A 19,148-nucleotide genomic window follows, 5' to 3' on the forward strand; every position below is an offset into this window, starting at 1 on the left:
AGACTCCAACACAGCAACCTGTGATTTTACTTGACATTTTATTAATCTTTGACATGTACACTTTATATATAATAAAAAAAACTCCCAAAACTTCTACTGTGCACATCCCATCCCCTACCAGAACTCATCCTTCCCCTAACCCTGGCTCCAACCCACCCCAGCTTCATGGGAGATACATTATTCTTCACCTGGGTGGTTGATTTAGGGTCAGTGGCATGGAGCCCACATCCCAATTCCTGGTTCACAGCAAGATGCAATAATAAGCAAAAACCAAACTGCTCTTCTCGCCTCTTTCAACTTGTGTTGGAGTACGATGTCGTCCACGTGCTGGGCATTTCTACAGAAACCTTGGACAACGTGGAGTGACTCTTAAAACACAGCTGTAAGCCGCAGTTTTATTTTGGGTTGCGTTTTTTCACCACACCTGATCAATTGGCAATGTCAGCAGCCGTGAATTCGGTTGATAATTGTCAGACTACACACATGCATCTTGTTTGGTGTGCGTCTGGATACACCGCCTACGCAGCTTCATATCTCGACTAGGTACAATGGTCACACTCCTCCTCACTTGGCTTCAAATCACTTAACGTTGTATTCGCGATATAAAATACACGTCCCGAGCAGTGGGCAATGCCACCTGACTCTGCAGCAAGGCAACCAGGAGGTGAGAGCAACGGTGGCATCAACAGGGGCGTGACCTCCGCGTTTGTCATGTCTGTGTGGGGGAGGGGATTCAGCGTGTGTTGCACTGGGTGTGGAGGTAGGACGGCATTTTAACCATGGAGTTCTAAGTGTGTGTGGGATAACTTTGTGGATTTAATGTTATGTGAGGTGCAGTGTGTGTGTGGTAGGCTTTGCCGGTTACAGCATGCAGTACAATTTGTATGTTGATCGGTGCTTGTAGTACATGCGTATGTGGTAAATGTGTAATGGGCACAATGGGGGGCACGATATGTAGCAATAGCCAATAGCGTGCACGAGGGGTTGTTCCCTCATGTGTGCTCACTCCGAGTCCCTTTCACCAGCACCTCATCAGCGACATTCTCACTAACGAGGTCACACCTCCCACCCTAGTGGCAGGGGAGAGGAAGTATAGCCGAATGAGTCCGAGTGTGGGGAGAATACCCCCCCCCACCACGCGGCTCCCCCACTGCACTCGCCCCTGCTGCAATACACACTTGTGGTGGTTTTTCATTTTCAGTTTTCACTCTTGGTGTCGTGGGACTGCAGTGTGGCAATGGCATCCTTCACGGCGTGGTAGATGATGTTCTTTACCTGAGGCGAGAAGGTGGGGAGGGGGGGGAAGAGGGGAAGGGAGGATCGGTGCTATTAGCTGTACAGCGTTCCCTCTTTATTCGGAAGGGATATGTTCTAGATATGCTCGTGAATAGAAAATTTCGTGGATAATTATATTGGTCCTACAAAATATATAAATAAGTTATCACAAATAGTTTATGAATGAACTTACCTGAAATTGATGCGTGGCATCAACACCATCTCTCATCACTTTCGCACATCACTTTCTCTCGATGCAGCCATGTACAGTTTCAGATGCGATTAGCGGATAGGCAAAATCGTGCATAGGACGTTCGTGAATTACAAGGGAATACCGTACCTCAGCTGCTGCTGTGGTGTGAGACAAGGTAAGGCTGTGTGGCTCTGGACAGATTCCGGGTGCATGGGTGTGCGAGTAGTTGTAGCCATGTTGATGTTGGAAGGCGTGCAAATTGTATACAGCAGTGTGCAGGTGTAAAGTTGCATGGGTGTATGAGGCTGCATATGTATGTGGGTGCAAATGGGTGTGTGGCTGACTCACAGCACTTGTTAAGGCTACGAGGGGGATGTTTTGTCTTTGTGGTTACATCCGTCAACCCATACCACCTGGGTGCTGGCCAGTGACCTGCCAGCAAGCCTCGACACTACATGTGCTGTATGTATGTAGAACTTATTTCGCACCGTATGCAGCCAACTGCGCTAATCAAGAAGTGTGGGGAGGGACAACAAACTTAACACAAAACGCAGTTCTAAAGAAATTAGTTTTCAATAAAGATTATTTCAAAGTGCATATCTACAGTGGCTTCCTAATATCGGAAGGAAAGGAGTTCCAGACGGCCACAGAAGTGCATCTAAAAGCGTGCAATGCCGTGACAATCTTTGAATTAACCGTGTTAGCATCAAAAGTGCACTTGGCCGACATGACATCACCGCCATTTAGTGGCGAATGGCAGCGACTGCTGCTACTGCGTCTATTGTCGATTCTCCACCGACCTGCAGCTTGTCCTCGTGGTTGGAGTGCGTGGTAGACAGCCTCCGGAACTCCTGTGTGAGCCGGAAGCAGTGATGCACGTGTTCCGGTGACACGAAGTCCTCCGCCACCTTGATGCAGCTGTGCAGATTGTGAACCTGGGTACATGGGTGGGGAAGGGTACACACGTGAACGCACACGTACAGCCCTTTGGTCAGCCCACTGCTGGACGAGGGGCCTTCCGCACATCTGTGTGTCATGGAGGTTAAATGACCGTACTTCACCATGCTGCTCAGTGTGAAATGGTGAAGACAGGGAGCATAACACACGGAGTTGACGTTATGTTTCTGTGCGGGCGGCATGATGAGCTGTGGGGTTATCATGTGATTGTAGTATTGCGCTTTGTGTGCTTGCATCTTGTCATTGAGGTTCACGTGAACTTGGAACGGTTTCTGTGCGCTTTGCCGTGTTTCGTGCGGTTGCTCGCGTGGTTGTTGCTGTTGCGTGGTTGTTGCTGTTGCCGTGCGGTTGCTGTGCGGGCCTCAGGTGTTTCCCTTCACATTTAGAAACGTGCGTTTAAGTGGCTCCACATGAGCCACTTCTCGTTGGGCAATCATGTGCGGCCAGGTCGCTTCTGGAAACGAGCTATATAGCAGCTCAGTGGGCCTTACTTGGTAACGTAAAAAATTGCTTATAGTTTAGTTTATGGTCGTGGGTACCTGGTGCGGGGCGCCGGCGGGAATGAAGACGGCGTCGCCCAGGCACTGCGTGATGGCCCAGCCCTGCACTCCGTGCTCCTCCATCAGCCGCTGCCTGAGCGTGCGGTCCAGGTACCAGCTCTGGTCGTGGATGGGGTCGTGGTCGGCGGGGTTCTCCTGGCCCTCCTCCTCGCCCACCTGTAGCACACATGGGTGCATGCAAGTGCTGTTAGTGAGCACCTATGAAGGCCGGCACAGCACACGAGGGGGTGGGTGGCCAGCACCACGCACGACCGCCTTTGTTTCCCCAGTGACGATGCATATGCATGCATGCAAACACGTGCGCACACAAGCAGGGTTACGCACTGATGAAGATACCCCCATAGCCTTTAAGAGGCTGTTGAGTAACGTGTGGTTAGCAAACTCCGATGAAGGCCGACATGGAGTGGGGACTTAACGGAAGTACTAAAATCTGGTTTACATTCGTATACACACAAGTACACAAAACATCACGCAGCATGTGCACACACGCAATGCATGACATAACCAGACGCGCACGCGCACACGACTCAATATGCACGCGGCACACCTTGCGTAGAAGTGCTCGGATCTTGTCGGCGTCGCGCGCCGCGTAAATGTGCCAGAGCGCTCCGGGCTTCTCCTGGCCCTCCACCACGCGCCGTCGCGTCGCCTCGTCCACGTCGCCGTCATCCATCGCGCGCAGGGCCTCTACGAGGGCCGGGCCACGACACACGAAGGGTGTAAGCACAACGCATCTTCATACATCACACACCGTACCGGCATACCCACCACACAGTACAAATACCGCAATGCAGCACCACACAACATGCACACTGCCGCTGCCGTGTAGCCTCGTCCATATTGCCAATGTCCATTACTCGCAGAGCCTCTGCAGGGCAGGCCACAACGCACGGGCATGTGCACGCCACACCAACAGCACACAACACTGCTCGGCAACATTCCGGTTACACCAACATACCACTCAACACCAACGTACCTCCTATAGCGCTCAGGATGGGTTATTGGTAAACGGAGCGCGGTACGAAAGAGCGCTATGGGAGGTCATTATAACATGGTTCCAATGGAGATGCGTTCCCGACTGCAATTTTTTTTTACCAATGAGCGATATACGAGGGCTTCATTGGTGTATCGTTAATAACCTTAATAATGATACTGTACACATGATACATGTATTCAAGCATTTTATGAATAAAAATTACTCATAAATAATGACATAAAAAGTACGTGTCATGTACTCAGCAGCGCATTCGGTCGGAGCTTGCGTAACATTAAACACCGTCTGCCGCAAACACATTCTGCGGGAAGCCATACAGTACTAAATGGTAGTCAATCCATGAATCCCACCAAATCGATGCAGTGATTAACCCTAAATTAATCGGTACTCTAATGTCAGATCGACTATGAGCGGAATCGATACAAAAGACATCGATTCAGGTTCCACAAGACCATATATGAGTAAAGACACACCCCTAACAAGCAACACCATGCATACTTCCAAATATGGGCTGATCCGTGCAGGAATTTTCCACCAGGACAAAGAGTGTTATAAGAGGTATGCTTGTAGCCTCAATAGACTGTTGGGGCAAGTGCTGTGACCAACACCTATGAAGGCCGACACGGTACACAAGGGAGTGGGTGGCCTTTGTCTCCCCAGTGGCGATGTTTTTACAGTGCACCAAGACCTAGGGGAGGCCCAGAACCGGTTCAGATAACCATCACTGGTGTTAACCATGAGTGGGAATCGAACCGGGGTTACTGGGTTTGGAGCGCAACGCGCTATCCGCTACACACATAATACCATTCGCCAAACAATACACCAAATATCACAAACCGCATACACCACACTCCGTCCCACGTGGGCCATGTGGTGTACGCACCCTGGTGGAAGTCGATATTCTGCTTCTCGGGGATGCCCACGTAGACCATCACGTTCACAGCGTCCGACACGTCCAGGTGGAGGTTGGTTGTGCCCACCTTGCGATCGCCCTCCAAGGCCAGACCTAAACACCGCGGCACACACCACAACATTGACCAGCATGATAAACACACTGCCACGGCATACACACATTTCCACGACACCTCCGATTAGCACGGTTGGCTACGTACGGTGTGAACAAAGACGGTCGCCGCATCGCACGCTTTCGCATGCGCTTCTGTGGTCATCTGGAATGCTCCTTCCAAAGTCAGAAAGCCACTGGAGCTATGCACTTTTAAATAATTTAGATTGAAAACTTATTTCTTTAAAACTGCTTTTTGTCTTTAGTTTGTTGTCCCTCCCCACACCTCCGATTAGCATGGTTGGCTACATACGGTGCAAAAGAAGTTCAACATACATTATTCCCCATTGCACTATTTCATAGAGTATCCGGGTTTCACACTGTGATGTCTGGGCTCTCAAGGGGAGGGGGGTGTGTGGGGTAGTTATTACATGCGCGCTGCCATTACCGTAGGCATTGTACATCTTGGGGCCCAGGTCGGGTCTCACGAAGTAATCGGGCAGTCGGGCGGCCAGGTTGAGACGCCCGTCCCGCTTTGTGTACTCAGGGAGTGGCAGATTGTCCATGAGGTCCTCAAACCTGCAGGGCAGCAGCGGTGGCACACGGTCACATCGCAGTCACGGCAGCACCGACAAGTACTAAACTAAAAACTATTTATTTTACCTGGTAAGGCCTCAAAGAGCTTTTTATCACCGTTTCAGAAACGACCTGGCCATAAATGATAGTGCAACGAAGTGGCTTATCCTGTGGAAATTTACAGCTGCCAAATACTCTAAATGCCCGATGTTTCTAAATATAGAGGGAAAAACTGGAGGACCCGGAGAAAAAGCCACGCGACCACAGGGAGAACATGCAAACTCCAAATATACAGCAGGCGTCAGGTATGGGATCGAACCCATGACATCCTGTATACCGGGCGAGGTAGTTAACATCTTTCCACCATGGTGCCCCACACGACCGGTGATAATTTGGCAAGAGTTTCAGATGTGTTATTAGGCTATTGTTGTAGGCAGCAGAAGGCAGTTCCACAGACTCTATTTCTCTGCTCCCCACTTTCACAAAGCCCTTACTCTGATCAGCATAGTTAAGTATGATGGAATAATGACTGCGACCCACAGTGATGGGGAGGGCCCTCCATTCAGTAGTCGATTGACCAAAGGGGCTGTACATTCACATTTATTCAAATTTGTAATAAAAAATGTACCACTGCTTTGCGCCTGCTTCCCCTGTCCATTCACAAAGCAGGCTGAAAATGTTGCTTCGCTCCTAACAGCCAAAGAGATTGGGGGTGTGCATCTCAGGAATATTTGGTGGCGGGTGCATTGCCAATTAAGAGAGGTTCTGCAAGACGCTGCTAAGACTGAGCACACGCCTCCGAGGTACAAACCTGCTGGGCATCATGTCCCTGAAGTCCTCTCCGGGCGGCCAATCCTTGAGCTTCAGCACCATGGGCTCCTTGTCTCGAGACACCAGCCGCTCTGCAACAACCACAACAACTTCGACTGACGGTGTCTTAAGACTCTTACAAATAAGTCAAAACACAGGGCTTTAGTTATTTATGTTAAACCCTGTTTCCATAGGTGGTCGTGCTGACACTATCATATATGAACTTCATTCATCCTGTGGCCAGGCACCCAGAAAACTGTATTTTAACAGTAATCAACTTTTTCCAGCAAGGGAACAGCACGACCGCACGTGGAATAACCAGCACACACGATGATACCACCATGCATGGAATCACCACCAGGAATTAAGGTTCTGTGGGGCCACTCACTGTTGAGGTCCTCGAATCCATCCCAGAAGTCTCGGATCTTCATGCCGGAGATGATTGTGCAGCTGCGGCAATTCACCAGGTCGGCTTCTTGCGTGCCAAACTCCCGGCTGAAGCCCTCGGGACGCCACAGCGCGGGATCGAGATTGGCATGGACGCCCGACACCAGCACGGGCTGTGTGGGGTAGAGCACCGCACGACACATTAACACACATACTCGCACAGAGCACACCACGATCACACCCAATAACAGCCGCAATTTTCCACCAACTGGCGATGACATTACCACAGCACTTGTGCCAGGCTTAGAGGCACTTTGAGGCTATCGCATTAAAATGAGGAAGGCTCACGGGCAGGTCACGGGCACAGACCTTGGTGTTACGGGTTGACTAAATGAGATGACTAGCAGACTACCTGTGCTCCCCACTGTGCCAACTTGCTGTGTGTTAGCCCCTCCTCCATTGTTGCTGGAGGACAACTGCCTAAAATTGCTCAATGGCATCCTTCACGAGCCCCCTCCACAGATGCCCATCTTGACACCGTTAGCTTTACATCCTCCTGTACCCATATACACCCCCCCTTCACACACTGCACACACACACCTGTCCCTGCTTCCAACACTCTCGGAAGAGCTTCCAGTTGTGTGGGTGCTGGGGGTCGTGGATTCTCAGGAGCCGCCCATCGCACAGCCACGAGTGTGGGCTGTCGGCAATACCACTCTCCAGCGGCCTTCGCGCCACACTGCACACACACAGTCAAGTCATGGGAGTCAAGTCACACGCACAGCCATGCAGTCACACATATGCGCACTATTACACAGCGTCACAATCACACAGTCACCAACACATAGGTCTCGCACACAGACGCACGTGCGCACGTACGCACACATGCAGCGTCTCGCACATTCATGCACACAGTAACACGCAGACGTGCACACAATTACACGCGTATTGTTCCACACCAGCACACATACAGACATGCAGGCATCACACACAGACTTCACACACAGTCTTCTGTAAGCAGTGCAGCTCTAGAGTATGTCAGCTCTTGAGCGGGTGGAGGGCTGAAATCACCTCTTGGCTGGCTGCTCGGAGGGTTTCATTAGCTTCTGAGTGGAGAATTTGTTTTCGACGACTGAGGCGATGATGTCGTCGAGTAGACTGGGCATGCTGCGAGACCCCTTGGCCCCCTGTGTACACCCACACACACAAAGATCCCCCGTATCGCCTTAACAGACAGTTGGTGCAAGTGCTGTAAGCGAGCACCTATGACACACACGACAAAGACATAGATCCCCCGTATAGCCCGATTAGACTGTTGGGGCAAGTGCTGTAAGCGGGCTCCTATGAAGGCTGGCACGGCACACAAGGGGGTGGATGGCCAGCACTGTGCCCTTTGTCACCTGAGTGGCGCCGGGTTCGTAGCGCAGGGCGCCACCGCTCCCCACACACACAATAGACACCCCAGTGGCTTATGTCATTGTGAGAGGCCAGATATCGAAAACATCCTCCCCTCGAGTACCTGATGACTGCGGCTAAGACGCTACTTGGAGTGACGGATAAATATACGCAAGACCGCTTGGTTGAAGCCTTCATCCAGCAGCAGACAGTTTATGGCTGCTGATGGCATCACGAGAATGCTATAATTCACAGCCTAAGTGACAATGTAAAGTATCCTCCCCAACCTCATTAAGCCTAAGCGTGTAGCTCCAATTAACATTTGACCACTGCATCACCGCTCCCCATAACACAAAGTGCACACACACGCACACACACTCGGTCGCACACTCACGGGGGAAGGCTGGGCAGCCATGATGGGAGCGAAGGGCAGCATGGCCTCCCCAGGCTGTAGTTTGAGCTTCCCGGCCGTGCAGCTGAGCAAATCTCGGAGCCTCACGCCCGCGGAGCCACTAGGCCCCCCACCACCACGAGGGCTCCCCACCACGCCAGCAAACGACGTCAGCCCCACCGATGCCACTGCCACCGATGCCGCTGGCACCGTTGCCACCGCGGGTTTTGCAAGATTGGCCGTGGTGCTCACGTTCGGCTCTGTGGTTGATACGGCAGAGGTGACAGCGTAGGTATTTATTGAGGGTGCACAGCATCATGGAAAAGACAATTGGAACGCCCGACATGAGCATATGTAAATGTAACTATAAAAATAACAACCCACTGCTGCACACAAAGACAAGTATCCCCACAACACACACACCCCTGTGCCACTCACCGGCTCCGGCTTGTGCCTTGGGTCGGCTGGCAGCAAGGTCTGCGAACCAGTGCATGGCCGAGGTCAGCTCCGGGTAGCCGGCGCGGTGGAATGGTGACAGCGGTGCCACTGATCCACCAGACCCAGCCGGGGCAGCAGCTGGCAGCGCCAGTGGGGCAGCAGAGTCCACGGTGCCAGCAGGGGCTGGCGGGTTCGGTGATGCAGCGGAGGCGGCAGATTCGGAACTCGCCGTCACCGGGAGTTCGGCTGCTGCAACCGGTGGCACAGCAGCGACTGCACCTGTACCGACGGCACCAGCACCGACAGCAGCAGCAGATGCAGTTGAAGCCGAAGATGCTTCTGAAGCAGAAGCAGCTTTGTCTGGCTGTGTGTTGAGGGCAGTAGAGGCACTGCTGGCTTTGTGGGCGCCGCCTGTGCTGGAGGAGATAGAGGTGGCACTGCTTGGCTCGGGGGCCACGTCGGTAGCAACCGATGGGACGGCGTCTCCTGCCCGCGAGTTCGCTGGCGCTTCAGGCTGCAGGGTTTCTGAGGTCCGCTCCTGTGATTCTGGCTTCTCCTGCGGCTGCTGCTGGTTCTCTGGAGCCGGCGTTTCAGCGCGCAGTTTTGCCGAGCTTGCCACGGGCTCAAGCAACGGTTGCCCTGAGCCACCGCCGGCGTCTGCTGCCACCTGCATGAGGGAACGGTGCCCGTCATGAGCGAGGGTACATGGTTGCCCCCCCCCCACCCCCCCCACCAAGTGTAGGAGAGATGTCGACACCAGTGACAATGAAAAGACGAATCCAGCCAGGTGCGAGTAAGAGTAGCTTATATTCTTAGTTTTTTTCGGTAAAGTCACGTTGAAGAGAAACAACAAAATAACAAAATATATATAAAACAATAAAAAAAAAATTCTCACGACGTTTCGACCATAACTCAAACGGTCATCATCAGGTGTGTCGGTTTGCATAAATTTATTTTTAAAACGGCACATTTATTTATAAAAAACGTTGGCGTCACGCGCAGCCATTGGCAGTTTGCCCAGGACTAGTCCATCTATATTTTTTTTGTTATTTTGTTGTTTCTCTTCAACGTGACTTTACCGAAAAAACTAAGAATATGAATTACTGCAGTCACGAAAGCTTTAAATCAAAATTTAAGAGTAGCTTGTTGAGGTGGCAATAGTTATGACATGTGGCGGGTGGTTGTGGTGTCCAGTTATGTGGCTGTCGCAGTAGTAGTAGTGTTGTTGCAGTGATATTTGTAGTTTTTTCCGAGTACCTTGTCGTGGTGGAGGTGTGTAGTTGTGGTGCGTGACTACAGTAGTGAATGTGGTTTACCTGTACTTGTGTTGACGATGGAGTGGTGTGTAAATGTTGTTGTCTGAAAGTCCACGATAGCAATGGGTAATTGCGGTGTTGCTTGCGGTTGTCTTCTAGTACCTTGGTGTGGTGGTGGTGGTGATGATGATGGTGGTGGTGCCCCGAGCAGGGACAGTTTGCCTTGATTCCCCACTTTCCTCGCATGATATGAACCTGGTCGCTGATGTCGTACAGGGCTGCACACACACACAGTACCCAGACTTCACCACTCACAACTAGAACCGACACACCGAGGCTGCTTATTTATTAACACAGGCATCAGCGCCTTGCTCATTTATGGGAATGTATCGACTCGTTGATTTATCACAGCAGATCATATTTTTATCATGTTTGATTGATTTATAAAAGCTGATCATATCCTTATTACTTTTGGAATTCGTATCAATCTTATAGCAACAAGGCTATCACAAAAAGGCACTATTTCACAGAGTATTTTAATATCAGGAGGCAATGTTGCTTTGTGATATCACCCAATAAAATCATTATAATTTGCCAGTATTTTTTCAAACTCCAAACATGGACCATGATGCAGGCACACATGGCCTACCAGTGTTTTTTTTGTAATCGCGTCCACTGTGAACTGTGAAGTGGGCGATATGTTAAGCATTTTACGGGGCAGGTCCTGGGCTTGAACCGCGAGCCTCTGCAAAGCGGCAAATGCGCGGCTGGTTGGTTCTAATGGTGGGTTCACAGTGGATTATTTTTTTACTTGCGAGCAGTTTTCCTACAACTACAAACATGATAAAAAAATGCATTCTTGGACTGAAACGTAACCTACAATCATGACCATGCACAGGGTGGTGTAATGGGAACACTTGTGCCTTAGAGCAAAGGTGGAGGGGGCAGCGGGGCTGGGTTAAATTCCCAAGTACTCAATTGAGATAACGTGGCAGGACCCGACCGAAAACAGAATGTCTTCAGAGTGAGTGAGGCTACGCTGGGTAATAAATGTAATAATTATATAAGTGTAATAATGAAATAAGTGAAACTTGATTGATGCTGAAGGAGGACGTGTGGATTACCGTTTCCGGGTATAATCTGTGTGGCCATCAGTGTGGCGGGTTCGTGCGTCTGGCCCTTGACGCAACGCAGCCAAGAAAACACCTCCTCGTCCTCGCTGATTTCTAAACCACGACACGCACACATATGCCGGCACAGCAGCGATTTAAAAATAAACACAGATATATGTGTTGCACGTAACAAGTGCATTTTTGTCGATTTTTGCTGTGTCTCTGAATCGGTCTCCATGTCTTGATTGATGCCGCATGTTTTTCTGTGTGTCTCGGTTCATGTCCATCTCCCTGAGTTATCTCACTCGGTGCCTCACTTATCTGTCATTCAGCATGTCTGTATTACTCTATATATTTATCTGTACCAGCCTGTATCCATTTCACTTGTGTTAAACTTAGCCTCCGTCGTTTTATCTGCATCTCGAACTTGTTCTAGGTTTGTCTCTCTCTGGCTGCATTTTTATTTTCATCTTTTTCTCTCCATGTGCATCTTTGTCTCTCTCTCTCCCTCCCTCCTTGTCTATGTGAGTAAGTCTTTCTCTATGCATACCATCTGTTATTGTTTGCATTTATGTCTTCCATCTGTGATTATGGATAACCATAGTCATTTATGCAGATGTAGTGACATCGCTGGATGTCACCATGTTGTGGGTGTAGTACCGGCCCTAGAGAGGCACGGTGTGTGGGTGCCGACCGAAGGGGAAGGTCGTGTGAGGCCATGGCACTCTGGCTGACCCGGGTGGACATGTGACCGGTTAAGATGACAGAGGGGTCCCAAAGAGGGGGGTAGGGGGGTCACGTGATTGGGACCCAGGTCCTTCCCGATGGTTCAGGAAGGTGGACGTGGCAAAGAGCGGAGCCGGCTATGCCACAGAGAATATAAGCCGAGTCCCGAGAGGGACCGTGGTTGTTCATCCCAGGAAAGAAATTCTTCGTCTACAATCTTCGTTCTACGAGTCTTCCAGCACGTGGACCCGGGCAGATGCTGTTGGTCCCGGGTCCGTAGTAACAGTTACGTGGTAACTCGTGTAGTTAGCTGGGTGGTCACCACCCAAGGTTGTTATTCTGTTAAGGAGAAGTTACCCCGTGTATTGGAAGTAAATAAATGTGCTGCCTCCAAAGTCTATGTCTGCGACTCAGTTGAACCCACTACACAGATAAATGACTATGGGTATCCATTGCCGTTTGTGTTATTGATATGGTAATCAATGTACATTATGCAGGCACATTATGCAAGCCCATTTTTCTTGTACCTCATGTCGATTGTGTGCATTAAAATAGCCGGACTCAGTTATTGTTCAATGGTACTCCCTATTGAAGTATGGTGACCTGTATAAGCATGCATTTTCTCAGCTTGATTATGTGTTTGCTCCAGCCCAATATGCCCGAGTCCATGACATTAATGGCCGGGGTTACCGTCTGGATGCCGGTCCTTGCGGCTGCGGTAACAGTCGAGGCAGACACCGAATCCGCACTTGGGGCAGACCCAGTGAACGTTGAAGAGCGTAGTCTCACACGCATCACACATCTCCCGCACACCTCGCACTGCTCGCTTCCACGCCACCTTGGCTGTGGGTACCATGGTAAACACACAGGATCACACGCATTGTACTAACATGGTACACACCCACGGTACATACACACAGTCTGCACAAACGGCAAATACATTGGTATGCACATTGTATAAAACGCATCCGGGAACCAATCCGTTTTTACACGATGTACAATGTAAGGACAGTCCCCGATTAATGCCAAACGGCAATGGTGATTTCACACAACGTTCCACCACGTTCCCACGTACAGTACAGTAACCAAAGCGTGTGGCAACAGGAGCGTCGTGGGCGGCAGCAGCAGCGAGCCACCCCACTCAAGTCTTTGTTTTTGCTTCATGCTAGCCCAGGCGTGCGCGCGTTTTACCTCGCAATTCTATAGCTTTGCATTTAATTTTAGATTCAAAATGAGCAATAATGATACTTTTGGCAATACGAGTTGATGGCTTGGAACACAACACCCCCCCCCTCCCCCATTTACATTGTTTAAGGGAAATGAGTATTCCATTAACATTATTTCACCTTACACTAATATTTTCAAGAACGCATCTGTAGTGTTAATCAGGGACTACCTGTACATGAAGTACGTATACACAATACACGGTAAAACATGCATATACATCAGGAAAAAAATCCCCCCCATGTAGCCGTACAGGTTTCTGCGGTAAGTGCAGCTAGCGACCACCAACGGAGGCCAGCACAGCGCATGAGGCAGTGGGGTGTGGTGAGAACTGCACGTTTGTCTCCCTCATTTTGGACCGACCCAATGTCATGGAAGGCCAGCAGCAGTTCAAGATATTTTCCACTGTTATTAGCCGTGGCGGCCACTTTAAATGCTCAAAAAGGTTGAGCAAGGCGGTAAGTTAATGGGTGTGCGAGCACCTGAGATAAAAACATTCTGACCAGGTGTCGAGTAAGAGTTGGTGGCTGAATTGGTGAGTGAGCAAGCGATTGGTGAGCGAACGGGCTGGGTACGCGAATGAGTGAGCAGCTGTCACCTCCTTGTGGCAGCCAGGTGAGCGCCTCCCTCTCGGACATTACGAGCTCACAGAACTGGTCTCCGATGTTGGCCAGAATGTATTTTGCCGTGTCTAGGTCGAGAGACCCCGATGATGACAATGAGGAGTTGGATTTGGAGTCCCCCCGGGGTGGGTCCGTGGAGGTGGCTGCCAGCACAATGCCACCTGGCGTCCATAGGCTGAGTGCCTCGGGGTCGCACTGCCGTGCGGTGCAGAACCCATCGATTCGCAGCTGCCCTGTTTTGCTGAACGCCAACCTTGAAGGGATACACACGATGGCGATGGAAAATTACGCTTATTAGAGCAGCGTTTTTCAAAACACCAGTCGTCACGACCCAGCGCGGTACCACCTTTCCATGCTTAACTAATCCTCTCCCAACTTTCACGTTCAAGCATGAATTTAAATGCACCACACAAACCCAATGACTAAGAAATGGCGTTTCTCAAAGTAAGAGAGGAATCTTGTGTGTGAGACAGAGAGCACCAATTGGTATTGAGCTAGTGTAGGGAGTGTGTTCATGAATCATCAGGTGTATGCGACATGTGAAGTCGTAATTTGTATTTTCAACAAATATTAGTTACACATCCATGCACTCACCCTCCAGTTACACACAAGTAATAATCACCTACCTAAATGAGCTAACCTCACCCTCTCCACACATTACACACCCAATCTACAGTGCATAGATACAAACAAAGATCCCTATTCAAAGATCCCTATTATAGCCTTAACAGACTGTTTGGACAAGTAATCTTATGAAGGCCGGCACGGCACACTAGGGGGTGGGTGGCCAACACCACGCCCGGCCGCCTTTGTCTCCCCAATGACGATGTTTACACATCGCACCGGGTCCTCATTTGAGGCTGAGTCGACCAAGGGGAGACCCAAGACTGCTTCAAATATTCGTCACTTGTGTTGGTCATAAGCGGGAATCGAACTCGGATCGCTGGGTTCATAGTGCAGCGTGCTAACCGCTACACTAACACTATTACACACTCACAGACACACACGTCTCTGACATAAATACTCCCACGCACACACGTCTCTGACATAAATACTCCCACGCACACACACTCATGTTACTCTCTCAAACACACCCGCCTCTATTTCTCTCCCACACGCTCAAACGCTTCCCCCCCTTCACTCGTCACCTCCGGAAGTGGATGAAGCGACAGAAGACTGTGGATGGTGACGATGCCGTCCCAGACTCCTTCGTGACAGAGGCATCTTCGTCGACGCCAGTCATGCCGTGCGCTGGTGTCAAGGGGGCTGGCGCTGCCGCCATGACGGCGGGGCTGCCAGTGCCACCCACCACCTGCTGCTGCTGCTCTGGCGCCGGCCCCTCCTCACCTCCCGTAGGCGCCGCATCCTTACTTGGCCGCACCTCATCCCCGCTATCGGCTGCTGGTTCCTGCTGCGCATTCTGCAAGGGCTTCTCGGCACCAAGCGCTACCTGCTGCTGCTTGTTCAGCAGTGGAGACTCGCACTGCGCCCTGTCCTGCTGCTTGTCCTGCTGCTTGTCCTGCTGCTTCTCCTGCTGCTTGTCCTGCTGCTTCTCCTGCTGCTTGTCCTGCTGCTTGTCCTGCTGCTTGTCCTGCTGGTTGTCCTCACTTTCCTTATCTGGCTGTGGCTCCGACTGCTGGGCACTGTTGTTGGCCTGCTGCTGCTGTTGCAGCTGCAGCTGTTGCTGCAGCTGCTGCTGCAGCTGCTGCTGTCGCTCCCGTTGCTGCTGCATGCGCAGCTGGTGCTGGCGACGGTAGCGCAGCAGGCGGCACTCGCGGCACTTCTGCAGGTGCGGAGCGATCTCCACGCAGGCCCCGTCCTGCATGAACGCCTCGCCACTCAGGCGCAGTTGGCGAACGACACGCCAGTCCCGCAGCACCGATACACCAACTGCAAGCAGCACACACACGTTATACACACACAGTACACACACACACACGTTATACACACGCAGTACACACACACACACGTTATACACACGCAGTACACACACACACACACGTTATACACACGCAGTACACACACACACACATGTTAATACACACGCAGTACACACACACACGTTATACACACGCAGTACACACACACACACGTTATACACACGCAGTACACACACACACACACGTTAGACACACGCAGTACACACACACACACACGTTAGACACACGCAGTACACACACACACGTTATACACACGCAGTACACACACACACACGTTAGACACACGCAGTACACACACACACACACGTTAGACACACGCAGTACACACACACACGTTATACACACGCAGTACACACACACACGTTATACACACACAGTACACACACACCTTATACAAACGTAGTACACACACACGTTGTACACACGCAGTACACACACGTTGTAGACACGGAGTACACACACGTTGTAGACACGCAGTACACACACACGTTATACACATGCAGTACACACACACACGTTATACACACACGTTATACACACATGCAGTACACACACACACACGTTATACACACACGCAGTACACACACGCGTTATACACACACGCGTTATACACACACGCAGTACACGCACAAACGCAGTACACACACGCAGTACACACACGTTATACACACGCACACGGTATACACACGCAGTACACACACGTTATACACACACGCAGTACACACACGCAGTACACACACACTATACACACACGTTATACACACACGCAGTACACACATGCAGTACACACGCAGTACACACACACACGTTATACACACATGCAGTACACACGCAGTACACACACACGTTATACAAACACGCAGTACACACACACACGCTATACACACACGCAGTACACACACGTGTTATACACACACGCGTTATACACACACGCAGTACACACACGCATTCTCCACACACAGCACACACTCATTCTACACAAATTATAAACACACCGTACACACACGCAGTAAACACGTTATACACATGCAGCACACACACGTTATACACACGCAGCACACACACGTTATAAACACGCAGCACACACACATTATACACACAGTACACACACGTTATACACACGCAGTACACACACACGTTATACACACGCAGTACACACACACACGTTATACACACACGCAGTACACACACATACGTTATACACACACGCAGTACACACACATTATACACACGCACACGGTATAAACACGCAGTACACACACATGTTATACACACACGCGGTACACACACACGCGGTACACACACACGCAGTACACACACGCGGTACACACACACGCAGTACACACACGCGGTACACACACGCGGTACACACACACGCAGTACACACACATTCTACACACACGTTATACACACGCCGTACACACACGCAGTAAACACGTTATACACACGCAGCACACACACGTTATACACACGCAGCACACAGGTTATACACACGCAGCACACACACGTTATACACACGCAACACACACACGTTATACACACGCAGTACACACACACGTTCTACACATGCAGTACACACAGTTATACACACGTAGTACGCACACACGTTATACACAAGCAATATATACACACACACACGTTCTTCACACGCAGTACACGCACACGTTATACACACGCAGTACACACACACACGTTCTTCACACGCACATTATACACACGCAGTATACACACGTTATACACACGCAGTACACACGCACGTTATACACATGCAGTACACACTCATTCTTCACACAGTACACACACGCGTTATACACACGCAGTACACACACGTTATACACACGCAGTAAATACACACGTTATACACACACAGTACACACACACGTTATACACACGCAGTACACACACACGTTATACACACGCAGTACACACACACACACACGTTATACACACGCAGTACACACACACACGTTATACACACGCAGTACATAACAACCGCCATTCGCCACTAAGTGGCGGTGATGTCACCACGACGCTTGTGCCAGGCCATGTGCACCTTGAGGCCACGTGAAATGTCGAACGCCGGCTGGCAGGAGGTCACGGGGCAGACCCAGGTGCCACGGGTCGACTGACTGAGATGAATGGCTGATGCACCACCTGTGCCCCCTACTGTGCCAACCTGCTGTGCTTTAGCCACCCGGCGCTCCGCTCGTTGTTGTGAGCGTCACTCCTCCGCCCTCCGTTGTTGTTGGAGGGCGACTGCCTCCAACTGCCCAGTAGCGTCCTTCACGAGCCTCCTCCACAGAGGCCGATCTTGACACCGCTGGTACCAGTCATCGGCAAGTCCACTCAGCTCCACGTCCTCCTTGTCCACATCACTCCATCTCTTCTCTAGCCCATGCCGCGCCCGTTTAGCCCCCTCGATCCAGCCGACCAAAAGCTGTTTCGGCATGCGGTGGCTGGGCATGCGGGCTACATGACCCAGCCAACGCAGCCTTGCCTGCCGGAGGAGCTCACCGATGGGACCGTGCCCAGATCTTTCAAGGATTTGTGAGCTCCTCACACAATCCAGCCTGGTTAAACCCAAGATGGATCGTAGGCAGGCCAGCCTAAATGTTTCTAACCGGCGAAGATGTTCCATTAGGGGGGTCCACGTTTCACAAGCGTAGAGAAGGGAGGGCATGACCGTGGCCGAGAAGACCTGAAGCTTAGTGCGGAGCGACAGACCAGGTAGCTTCCACACAGCTTTACGCTACCGATGAAAAGATATTGCCGCTCCACTGCTTCAGAGTGAGACCTCTGCTGTTAAACTGGAGCCGGTCATAGCACACTGCCCAGGTATGGGAAATTCTCCACTCTCTCCACAACTGCCCCATCACCGATTGGGCGTTATGGGGGTGGAGTGTCCGATGGTACAAAATACCCAGGCAGGTGCTTAGTTTTGGTGGGGCTGATGGTAAGGCCCCATCTCTTAGTAGCACGCTCCAGTCTCAGCAGCAGCGTCCCCAACTCCTCCTCTGAATGAGTAGCTATTACCAAATCATCGGCATACATAACGTGGTGGAGCAATAGGGAGCACTCCCTTGACCGCACCCGGGCATCGATCAGCCTCCCATTATATCTGTACCATATGGAGATTCCCCTGGTACAGCTATTGAAGGCTTCACAAACTACGTGGTGAAAATAGATGTTAAATAATGTGGGAGCCAGAGGACATCCCTGTCGCACCCCAAGGTGTACAGGGAATGGCTCTGACTCCCGGCCACGTAGTTTTACCCGTGCCCGCTCACC

The 19,148-nt window shown here is 50.9% G+C and overlaps 1 protein-coding gene across 2 annotated transcripts in view; it reads right to left on the minus strand.

The window, feature by feature from the left end:
* Positions 1 to 19: 19 nt before the first annotated feature.
* Positions 20 to 19,148, minus strand: part of LOC116944359 (lysine-specific demethylase 3B-like) — a 57,319-nt gene continuing 38,190 nt past the window's right edge. For both annotated transcript variants that reach the window (XM_076068346.1, XM_076068347.1), the window contains 17 exons: positions 15,069 to 15,810; positions 13,896 to 14,173; positions 12,764 to 12,916; positions 11,360 to 11,461; positions 10,398 to 10,513; positions 8,980 to 9,646; positions 8,545 to 8,801; positions 7,827 to 7,942; positions 7,356 to 7,494; positions 6,757 to 6,928; positions 6,370 to 6,460; positions 5,431 to 5,561; positions 4,863 to 4,985; positions 3,533 to 3,672; positions 2,965 to 3,141; positions 2,269 to 2,403; positions 20 to 1,275 (listed from right to left, as the gene is read on the minus strand). In XM_076068346.1, the coding sequence (XP_075924461.1) occupies positions 1,198 to 1,275; positions 2,269 to 2,403; positions 2,965 to 3,141; positions 3,533 to 3,672; positions 4,863 to 4,985; positions 5,431 to 5,561; positions 6,370 to 6,460; positions 6,757 to 6,928; positions 7,356 to 7,494; positions 7,827 to 7,942; positions 8,545 to 8,801; positions 8,980 to 9,646; positions 10,398 to 10,513; positions 11,360 to 11,461; positions 12,764 to 12,916; positions 13,896 to 14,173; positions 15,069 to 15,810 (3,617 nt within the window). In that variant the 3' untranslated portion in view covers positions 20 to 1,197. The remainder of the gene's footprint in view (positions 1,276 to 2,268; positions 2,404 to 2,964; positions 3,142 to 3,532; positions 3,673 to 4,862; positions 4,986 to 5,430; positions 5,562 to 6,369; positions 6,461 to 6,756; positions 6,929 to 7,355; positions 7,495 to 7,826; positions 7,943 to 8,544; positions 8,802 to 8,979; positions 9,647 to 10,397; positions 10,514 to 11,359; positions 11,462 to 12,763; positions 12,917 to 13,895; positions 14,174 to 15,068; positions 15,811 to 19,148) is intronic.

This window comes from Petromyzon marinus, chromosome 21 (genome assembly GCF_048934315.1).
Source record: "Petromyzon marinus isolate PM22_M1 ecotype Great Lakes invasive population chromosome 21, UKy_Petmar_22M1.pri1.0, whole genome shotgun sequence".
Lineage (NCBI taxonomy): Eukaryota > Metazoa > Chordata > Hyperoartia > Petromyzontiformes > Petromyzontidae > Petromyzon > Petromyzon marinus.